Genomic DNA, 11,785 nt, shown 5'->3' on the forward strand with positions numbered 1-11,785 from the left:
CCATTTCCTCTTAACTCATCAGAAGTTTCTATACTTTCTATCCCATGACTAAAGTACCCCTCCCTCAACTACAAAATTCTATTTTTGGTAAACCATTCACTTAAATGTGCATTCAAATAAAAATTTATTAATTTTTAATTTACAAAAGAAAAAAGCTTGATACTTGCAATCTCAAAATAATATTTTTTCATACAAACCAATCCATTTATGAAAAAACCTGAGCACTAGTATTTTCAATATTAAACGTGAGAGCTTAGTTGACCAAGTAATTTAGGTACAAAAGGGTCATTTACTTAGGTGCAGCAACCGAAAAGGGCAAATGTACAAAGTCCATTATTCAAAAGAAAACGATGGCGTTTTTCCTCAACTCCCTATTTCTACATTTCTAATCAGTTAAAAACAGGACGATGCAACTACCCAAGCCGGCAACTCTTAAACGCCGGTGACGGGATTCCCACAATTCCCCAATCACATCCCCCCACCTCAGCCTCCCTTCTCCACGTGTCCCCTCTCCTATACCACCTTCACCGACGCCATCATTCCCTCTCGTCAACCGATTAAAAAAGAAAGATGATGAAAGAACCGAAACCCAAGAATAATCCAAATACCAAAATCCCTGACTTTCTATCGTTGAAACCCTAATCTTGTTTTCCACTCTCCCAAATTACCATATTTCGTGGATCTCTATGGAGGAAGACGAAGAGATCCAGTCCCAGCCCTCGAATGCTGCTGCCGGATCTCCATCTCCGTCCTCCCTATCACCTTCATCAAACGGTCGAATAACGGTAACGGTAGCCGCCGCGCCTCCTTCTGAACCCCCACCTCCGGAAGAGCCGCAGTTACATGAGAAGACGATCGTACTGGCGCTTCCGCCGCCGCAACAGACCAAGAACAGCGGCGGTGGAGGCGGGAGAGAAGACTGCTGGAGCGAAGACGCGACAGGGGTTTTGATCGACGCGTGGGGAGAGAGGTATTTGGAGCTGAGCCGTGGGAACTTAAAGCAAAAGCACTGGAAAGAAGTGGCGGATATTGTGAGTAGCAGAGAGGACTATAGGAAGACCCCGAAAACGGATATTCAGTGCAAGAACCGGATCGACACTGTTAAGAAGAAGTATAAGTTAGAGAAAGCTAAGATTGCAGCTGGAGGTGGGCCGAGTAAGTGGGTATTTTTCGAGAAGTTGGATCAACTTATTGGTCCCACGGCGAAGACTGCTGTTAATGTTGCGACGGCCGCGGATGGTGGCAGTGGTGGAAGCACTGGGTTGTTGTCTAAAGTACCTATGGGGATTCCTGTTGGGATCCGGTCCAGCTTGAACCCGCTTCGAGTTTCCCAGCTTCACGAAAGGCAGCAACAACAACAAAAGCAACCCAGGATGGTTGCATTAAAGGATCAGAATAAGATGCAAATTAGGAAACGGGCTCCGATGGATACGGACTCTGAGGAGGAGGAAGCGGATTCAATGGATAGTCTACCGCCACCTACGACGGGGAAGAGGGCAAGGAGGGTGGTTGATAAGGTTGTGAGTTCAGGAGGGAAAGGAAGGAAATGGGGGAATTCGGTTAGAGATTTGACTCAGGCGATATTGAGATTTGGGGAAGCTTATGAGCAGGCGGAGACTGCGAAGCTGCAGCAGGTGGTGGAAATGGAGAAGCAGAGAATGAAGCTTGCAAAGGAGCTGGAATTGCAGAGGATGCAGTTTTTCATGAAGACACAGCTGGAGATTTCACAGTTGAAGCATGGTAGAAGAAGTGGTGGAATTGGGAATTCTAGTAATCACCACACTAAAATTAATAATAGCAACAATAATAACGACAACAATAACATTAGTGGTAATAGTAACTAAAATTCTGTAGGTTTGTAATTGGATTAGGTTTTAGATTTAATGTGTCTTCTTGGGGCAAATGCCCTGGATTTGTTGTATTTGAACTGGTAGTTCTTGAGTGTATTTTCATGCTTTATCTGTTGTACTCTTTTTTTTTTTTTTCTGGCCAACAGTTTCATTATTGTACTTTTATTTATTACAGTTTTAACTTGAAGGAATGTTAAGATTGTGAGAAGATGCTCAGCTGCTTGTATCCAAAGAAATCTCTGTTAAATTTCACTGTGAATGTTGTTAGATATTGTCAGATCAAATCTGTTAATGGATACATTTCATGTGGTGTGAACCAGTTGAAAGGATCAACTTCATACCCAAAGTTACAGCAGATCCCAACTCTTAGTTTTCATCAAACTTACTGCTACCACTGAATCTTTTGGTTGCATCTGAGTGGATTTTGGAGCAATCCTCTCGTTCACTGCTTGTTGATCGTAAATTTTTCCTTTGCTGCTGTATGCTTATTTAGTCATCTGCAATCAGTGCGGAATGGTCGATTAGTTCATGATGTTTAGACAATTCAGAACAGAAAGAATTTTGGGACAAACCTTGGTAACTGTCAATGTTGTGCTAGGCAGAAGCCAGGTACTGGGGGGTAGTCTCCTTCCTGATGTGCCAAAAACCAACAGAAATATCATTCAAGGATCCTGGTCATACATATATGCTTGGTTTTTGGAAGAGATGAAGATGAGCTGATCATGCAAAAGAAGTTCATGAATTAGTTCTCCAAAAAACCATTTACCCAAAGCTCGGTGAAGTTTCTCTGTTTGTGAGCTGATGACTAAGAAGAAATGTACCTTGCTTCTAACTGTCCCAGGAATAATGCCAAGACTGCTTCATTTGATCATAAGGTGTTTTCTTGAACTGCAGAAAAACAACTCCATTATGCAGTCACCATCTTTTGCTGTTGCACATGGCATTCTTAAGGTAATCACGAATCCACAACAATATTCGCTGAAGCTAACATATCCAACCAATGCAATCCAGAAATCATATTGTATATATGACTTGTTTTTCTAGTGGTAGAGCAACATCAAAGAAATCAAATGAAATGCATCTCAATGAACACTTAAATAGCAATAACAAATTAGATATAATCTTATTACATATCTTGCCAACCATAGTCTATTGATGCCAGAGTTTTCACAAAAGAATAGCACGTTCAAAAACATTTGGCACAAATAATAAATGCAAGAACTGGGTCCAGTTCTCTATAAATCATTGTAGTAGAGTCCAGTATTTTCATTCTTCCATCCTGAAGGATGGTAAACCCGTATTAGGTAACAGCCCATGTGCTACCAACTACACATTTCTGACCAGATACACAATGAGAAATCTCTAGAAGTCATATGTTGTCACCATATTCCATTTGTCACTTAGTCATCTCTGCCTCGTTGTGTATCAGCACCTCCAAAAGAAACCGAGGACTTCATTCAGTGACTCCACAATTGCCCTCGAAACTAGCAAAACAAGGTAAAGCTTGAAGATAAGTTTTGTACTCTATTAATTTCTCAGTCCCTCTAGTCGGGTTGATGCAGCCAATCCTTGGACCATATCCCCCTAAATACCGTACATGCAGGTCTCCCCACATGCTGTTCACACCATTCAAGGTGGTAGTTTTTGAGAGTGAGAGAATCACCAGTGGTAGATACATCTCAAATTTATCACAATTTGCTTTTCCTTTTTATTTGTCCAACACATAAACGTAAAGCCCCAAGCAGTTTTTCCCCCAAGATTCAAGGAATTACACTAAATGACTTCAATAAATTATCGGTATAAACAAGAAACTTCTTTCTTTTGCCATGCTATATATTCCTACAGCAAGGAATTCACTTATCCACAAAAGTAGATCTAGAGCCAAATCCATATGGATCCCAAAATGATATCCTTGCAAATCTTGGAGAATGGGCTAACTCAACTCCAAAAATATAGGCTACAAGGTGTAAGTGGAAAGCATCTTAAGGAGACAAAGTATCAGCCACTCAAGATGCAGCTATGGGATTACAGGTGAAACAACTGCAATGGCATATGAATGGAAAGAAGACATACTTCCTAAGATATCAGCATTTATGTGAAGATCATTTCTTGTTAAGCATAAATTTTAACTTCAAACTAGTAATTTCATCCATTCAAGACATGCCAACCGATCTTACAAAAGAGCATAAATAACAGAGAACCAAATTTCAACAGTTTGTTTTTTTTTTTTTTTTTGTGCCTCTATTTTGCAAAGCAAGAGTGGTTACTCACCCAATCACATGGAGAAACTTAAAGAAATAAGAGTTACATAATGCTGAAATCAGGGTCAAAAATTGAATAAAATTTTGCAGATAATCCTACATAATTATTTGATTGATAGAAAAAAAAGTATTAGAGATATATTAGCTTTGCAAATTTAATCTTATAGACTTCATGGATATTGAACAATACAAGGATACAGGCTTTGTTAACTTAACGCTTGTGGACTTTCATATAGTAATCAAACAATAAAGCTACATGAGACTCAACCGGCAACTCTTGGACCAATGATCTATCTCCAGTAGATCAGAAAGTGATACCTTTTTCTTTTCTGGAGACAGGAAGGCAAATGGAACAATATCAACTCTTAAATTGATATCAAATACCAAATCAATGGCTTTTAGATATTCTAGATATGGATGAACCTACAAAGACTAGATATAAAAGGACTCCAGACCACAAAGCTTCTACACCAAGTTTCTAATACAATAATTAATAGAAATGTCTAAAGTCCAAACATACAGCATTAGCTTTACCTCTAGTGTCATAACAAGGTGTCCACTTTTGACCTTTGAGAATATATTTGTAAAAATAAATTTCTAAAGGGGACACTGTACACAAATTAAGGTCCCAAAACATTTTGTGAGGCTAATCAAAGGTCTATTTAGATACGAATCTACTCTAAACAGTTTGTATGGTTTTGAAACAGAGAGCGGATTCAATAATTGGGCCTCTTACTAAAAATCATATGCCTTTGAGAAACAAAAGCCTAAATATGAGGAGACCAAAAAAAGATTTAAGAGAAGTAGACCTGAGAGTCAACATGAGTAGTTCAAAGCTATAAGAGAATAATTGGTAGATTTATTGCTTGTATATAAACCATGATGATATAGTTGAAGTGAATGAAAAGAAACCTTACCTACTTTAAGTTTTTTATTATTTTCTATAGTAAGTGGAAACACTAATTCTTTGATTCATGAGATGCCTTTTATTAACTATAACTTTGGCAAACTGTTTAAGGAATAAACAATGAAGTTTTTTATGACAAAAAGAAAAGAAAATTGTCTCCTTAATTGAATCTGACTCTGCAATTCTTAATTAAATTAGATGATACCTTAGAAAGGGGAACAAATCTAATCCCATGATAACAATATGCTACTTTTCAATGATAAAATGGTCAAATAAATGGTCCAAACAATAAGAAAAGATGGTAGATAGCCGGGATTCTTTACCCCCTTTACCTTTTGACACTCCTTTTGCACTTATGATAATCCAATTCAAATATAAATATATATATATACCCCAAGATTTCCTGGCAACTAAATCAACATAAAAACAAAGTTGACAGTATTGAAATCTCCAGGCAAAGCACAAACGTTTTTAAACAGATACCAAAAGAAAAGCAAAGGTCACAGTAAAAAAAATCCCAAAAGTCTTAAGTTAAATGATATCAATTGTCGGAGAGAAAGACAAATAAAAATCATAGTTACTTCAAGTAAATGATATGCTTCTAACTTTCAAGCAATCATGCGATATGCTTTTGCTTAACATTTCAGTCAAGTGCCTATCAGCTACAGAATTTTCTTTCTTTTTCCCCCTTTTTCTTTTTAACCATAAAATCTTAACCACAATAGAAAGTTCAACGACACCATTTCTATAATCGTACAAATAGATGTATAATAAAAAAACCCATCAAAGTTTATGGGTGTATATAAGCTACAGCGAATGAAAGAGCTGTGAATCAAGGCAAGCTGAAAAAGATTAGAGCTTACCATTTATCAGGGCTTGAAAGAGCAGAGAAGAAACTTTGTGATGGAACCAAAATGCACATAAATATAAAGGAAATTACAAACTTTGCAGATATAGATTCTTGAATTCAAGCGAAACCATAGCTTATAATTCAATCTTGGCTTTTTCTTTTTTTCTTTTTCCCTAATATTTAGATATAATGTTCAATTTTCTTTTTGGGTATTTGCTTCGTTATTGGAGTCTTTATATTATAATTTGGTGATAACAGTTTTTTTCTTATTATAATGTAATTTTATTACTTGCATTGTCTCCTAATTAGAATTACGATTGCATCAGCAATTATCTAAATCTAAATGGACTTTCAATTTTTTAAGAATGTAAAAGTCATGCAATCCTAATTATAATTATATTTTAAAATTAATATTACAATGTATATCAAATTAATAATTAAAATGAACCCATGTAATGACTTGATAGTCGAAATGTTTTTTGTCCTAACTGTAACCTCAGCATTAGTCATGTTAGATATTTAATTTATTAAAAATTAATTTTGTTTTATATAATATAATATATTATTATTATTTAAAATAATAACTAATAACATAATTAAAATATATAAATTATTTTGAAAATTCAATTTATATAATAAATTTTAATAGTTGTTAAAGTATTTATATAATATTAAATATTTGATTGCAGTATTTCTAAAATTTTCCTAGGAAATATAAGATTACATATTATATAAATAAAAATTTTGATATTTAAATTTAAAATAATATAAGTTTTTTTAATTTACTTATTAATGAAAATAATAATATTTCAAACATAAATCAATTTAATATAAATTTTAACATTTTATGATTATTATAAAAGTTCTTTAAAACAGTTTTTTTAAAAGAATCCTAATTCTTGTATTTATGATAAATATTCTTCTCAACTAATTTTATTTAACAAAATATTTTAATATAATTAAAATTCTTATATAGAAATATGATAAAAAATATTTATAATTTCTTTTCTAAACTCGTATTTATATATATTATTAGTTGAATATAATGAGAAAGAAGAAGAAAATATATAAAACAATTTTAAATCGTTTGGCATTTTTTTAAAAATATTCACTTTTTTTTTATATGTGCGTGGATGATAAATATAATATATTATAATAATTTTATAATTGAATTGATGTTCGATTAATCGTAAATCAACTTAATTAATAAGTTCAGTATGATAAAAGTCAACATTTACATTAATTTTTACTAAATTATTATTTCTTAAGTACATATATTTAACTAGTAATTTCTTGAAGTTTATTTGAAGTGTTACGACAATACTCGCTTAATACACACATTTCACAAAAATTAAATCAATTAAATTATAAAAAAAAACTGAGTATGAGGATATTAAAAATAGAAATGGATTTTTAGTTATTGAATGAAGGTCGACCCCTACCCATTTTACCATCTAATTGATGATGACAATGCCCACCTCACCTTCACCAATCCATCCTTCCTACTCTTTACTGGCATAAGGTGGCTTGGGATGTTCACTCTCAACTCATTCGGCTTCGAGTTTTCAAAAAATTAACTGAAAAGTTCTAATTTAGGTAATTCCTTAGTAAATATGATGCGAGTATATTTTTACTCTCTTCAAAAATTAATCCTTCAATTGTAGAATAAAGAGAACTCTCTAGTGAATCACAACCTTCCATTTTGCTTATCCAATGGCCTGCTTGTTTTTTAATAACATTTTCTTTTTTGGATTTAATCTTTAAAATTCAATCTTAAATCTATATCCAAAAAATTATGATATTTTATGGTTGAGATGTCAATAATAATCTAAATCAACTAATAATTATCATACTTCAATCATATGGTATATAAACAATTTCTTTATCTAAGACTATCTTTTTTATTTTGTATCTTTTAATGTAATCGCTCTTTGTATAAAGCCTAATGAGTAAATTTTTATTTAGGCTTGATTATGGGTTGCGTCATCTATTCAAATTCAAATGTTTGCTCGAAAAGTGAAAAGGTTTAGACAAAAATATAAATCCAAAAAATGAGTTTTGACAATAAATAAGACCCATTTTCTAAACAGGTTGGGTCTCGAGTAATAATTTTTTAGCGCGGCTCGGCCTGAACAGTCTAATTTTTTTTCCGTTGTTTTGCTATCATTTTATTATTATATTGCTACTATTTTGTTGTTATTGTTTGAATATTGTTTAACTTTTGTTTTATTGTTAATTTTGCTATTAAGTACTGTGATTTTACATTTATTGGGAAATATTTGTTTTACTGTTTTTAGTGTATTGATATATTAAATTTTTATATAATTTAATATGATCAAGCCAGGTTAGACATTTTTTGAGTCAGACTTAGAAAACAAGCCTAAAATTTATTATAAGCTTAACCCAACTCAATCTATGATCAAATCTACTCTTATCTAGTGGACTAAACATCCAACTCATTTGACCAAGTTATAAAGAATTGTTTATTTAAAATCTTTAAACTATATGTTTGTTAGCAATGTGAGATTATTGGCTTTGTAAACTACTAACAATCAGTATCGATATGTATATAATATATCGGTCCTCAACTGATATCAAGTAATCTATATTCTGATTCAATCAATATTTTAGTGCATTTCAAAAGTGACAAGTACCAATGCATATTAATTGGTATAAAATTTTGATATTTTAAACCTAACTTTTATATTTTTTATTCTAAAAAATTTAATTTTACATTTAAACTTAAAATATAATTATTAAATTAAGTTATATAACCTAATTTAAATTTATAACTTATATTTGCATATAAATATATCTATATTGATGTAATTGAGATATATTTGCATACATATAATTTATTAAAAAATAAATCATAAATATATATTTGTAAAAATAAAACATCAATGAACTCGAAATAATACATTGAAACATGTTATATCAATATATACTAATATTAAAAAATGGTACATTTCATTGAGATGATACTGATTTCCTTAATTAACACATCAAATAATGACATGTATCATATTCTGAAAAGAGTCAGTAATTAAAAATGAAGTTTTGCAACACAGTTACACCAATTATTTTGATACTTCTTGGCCATCAGTCAACAACAAAACTAGAATAGATTAAGCTAGTAGGTTGAACTTAAAATCATTGTTTTTGTTTGTACCATACCACCATAAGATTTAGTAGTATAAATTTTCCTTGGCCATGGCTCTGGAAATTAAAATTATTGCTATCTACAATGAGATTTGTAGAAATTTTCTTCTAAATATAGATATGTTTAAATCTACGTCTTCCTCAAGCCATGAATATGAGGATAATACGCTTTAGTGCACTCGAACTCATGTCTTCCTCCGTTGAGGACACTGTCGATAGCAATCGAGTTAAGACTCGATTCGCTTAAAAAATTAACTTTTTAATGAACAAAAATTAGTAAAAATAAAATCATACTAAAATTATTTTTTAAATATTAAATTTTAACACATTAGGTATGTCTAAATATCAAATTTTAATTATGCTGGTTGAGTCTCAATTTAGTTTGTATCGATATTGTTGTTAGGGTAGGAATTAAGAAGATGTTAATTTAAGCGCATTTATCTTCACATTTAATGGTTAAATAGAGATTATTAATAGATCTAAACATTGTAAAAAAATCAAATTTTAATTATTTACATACTAGGCAACTTTATATTTTGTATGTAAAATTCTATAAACAAAACATTTATTCCTTCTATTTATTGACAATTGGAAAACAATGAAAAAGGGATAATATTTATGCACAGCAACACATCTATTTTTCAAAACATTAAAAAATGGTTTTAATCATGTTTAGGATTTTTTAATGAAAATATTTGAATTATCAAAATAAATTTAGATAAGAATAAAAATAATTAATAATTTTGAATTATAGTTATTATTTTAATAAAATATAATTATTCAAATAAAATAAATATTGATGACCACAAATATCATTCTTTTTAAAGGGTGCATTATCGGAGAATAAATAAAAATTTCATGGTCCTACCAAAGTTAGAAATTGGCCTTGTGATGCTCCGTGGTGACAAACAAATTGAAAATCATGTGAGTTTGGGATTTAATTTAATTCCATTATTATTCCTTTTCTTTCAGATCCCCTATTTTGGATTTTGATTAAATTTAAAATTAAATTTCTAAATAAATGATAAAATTTTAAAAAGTATAAAAAGTTTAATCGCCAGACCTAACACATTTATTTATTTACGGTGATGAATAAACTAAATTCAATATTTTCGTTAAATATTAATTATTCAGCAGCGGAGTTGGTCAAGAAGTGAATTTGGTGTACAAGAAAGGAGGGGCAGGGGCGGTGAGAAATTGTCAAAGGTTGGGTGGATCTTAGCATAGCAAAATCAACAATTGAGGATAATAATTTCACGAAAATAAAAAAGGGAAATTTTATTTTGAGGAGAATTTTAAAAGAAGAAGAAGAAGAAAAAAAAAAACGGGGGCGTCAGTGCTTGAACTGCACGATACACCCATGTTTTTTGTCATTTCCATTTCAGTCTCACTTTCAAAATTTTAATTTTTATTTAAAAGAACCGTTAAATGATTTTACTCTTAAACATCCTTCTCTCATTCCGTCAATTTTAATTATGGACAGTTGACTGCAGCTTAGTTGTGCTCCAAATGACTCATATACCCTTCCGTCTAATAGTGGTCCATCCAATCAATTACTCTTCCCCCTTTTGTTTTTGGACAACTATATCCCTTTTATAACCTTGGAGAAGGCATTTTGTGTAAATTTTCAAATGATAATATTTTGGCTAAAATATGCTATCTTTTATAAACTTAAATTTTATATTTTATATTTTTATTTAGAGCAAATTTTTTATTTTTAGATTTTAAAATTTAAGTTAAATTTTAGCATTAAAAAATTACTAATTTAATATTTTTTGGTGAATTACAATAATACATCAAAGCATAAAAAACCAACATGACTAGCACGACTCAAGCCTAGGTCACGCCTAAAACAGTGAACACCTTTGACCATCAAAGCCATCACATAGGGTTCATTAATTTAATAAATTTAAATTTAAAAAATTAATAGTATTAATAATTAAATTTGTCTTTTAAATCGAGAAATAGAATGATAAATTCATTTAAGTAAAAGGAGGGACTAAATTCTATATGTACAAATAAAGTAGGGCTTATAGTATATTGTAACCTAATTCTTAATATATAAAATTCAACTTATATTTTAAAACCCTTATCATTTAAATAAAATAATAACAATTTTGTTTTTTTTCTAAACTTATTACGTGGTATATGTTGAATTTCAAAATAACATATTTATTAAAAATAAATATTTTAAAACGAAAACACATGAAATTTTTAATATTATTTGTGAAATAAAAAATACACTATTAATATGCCAAATACTAATTATTTTCTTAAATTATTATTATACATAAATATATATTCATGTACTTTTAACATGGTTGCATACACGTATAATTATATTTATCCAACATAAAAGAGATTCATGTATTATTTCTTTAAATGTGTATGATTGACTCCACAATCAAAATTTCATGTATTTATTTGAATTACAAACAAAATTTTAAGTATATAATTACAAAAAAAATCAAAATCATATATTAAATTATACATTAAATTAAAATTCATGTATAATTTTAAAATATATCGCCATAATCATTGGTTTTCGATGCATTAACTTTACACTAGTGACTTTAATTAGTTTTAATTAATATTTTTTACCTTAAGCAGTACATGTAACTTTACTAATCTCATTTGTAAAAGCTAAAAGTTCCCAATAAAATATGGAAGGGAGGTGGACCAATTCTAAAATTGCAAATCCTGAAAAAAATATTTTTAATAAAATGCATATTTTTCAACTGGGCAATAAGTTTTT

General features: G+C 30.6%; 1 protein-coding gene and 1 long non-coding RNA gene across 2 annotated transcripts; one reads left to right on the plus strand and one right to left on the minus strand.

The window, feature by feature from the left end:
* The first annotated feature begins 134 nt into the window (after positions 1–134).
* LOC108453349 (trihelix transcription factor ASIL2) lies at positions 135–2,086 on the plus strand. The gene has a single exon (XM_017751401.2). It carries the CDS (start codon positions 687–689, stop codon positions 1,842–1,844), a length of 1,158 nt encoding a protein of 385 aa, XP_017606890.1. The 5' UTR covers positions 135–686; the 3' UTR covers positions 1,845–2,086.
* Positions 2,087–2,948: 862 nt separating this feature from the next.
* On the minus strand, positions 2,949–6,118 carry LOC128293049 (uncharacterized). The gene is made up of 2 exons (XR_008283075.1): positions 5,882–6,118; positions 2,949–3,334 (listed from the first exon to the last, which is right to left on the minus strand). It is a non-coding gene; the product is annotated as an uncharacterized LOC128293049 (long non-coding RNA).
* Between the last annotated feature and the right edge of the window lie 5,667 nt (positions 6,119–11,785).

The sequence above is a fragment of the Gossypium arboreum genome, chromosome 5 (assembly GCF_025698485.1).
Source record: "Gossypium arboreum isolate Shixiya-1 chromosome 5, ASM2569848v2, whole genome shotgun sequence".
Lineage (NCBI taxonomy): Eukaryota > Viridiplantae > Streptophyta > Magnoliopsida > Malvales > Malvaceae > Gossypium > Gossypium arboreum.

Bases quoted from the DNA above. Each gene is read 5' to 3' on its own strand.
- LOC108453349 (XM_017751401.2), top strand. From the start codon at position 687: ATGGAGGAAGACGAAGAGATCCAGTCCCAGCCCTCGAATGCTGCTGCC.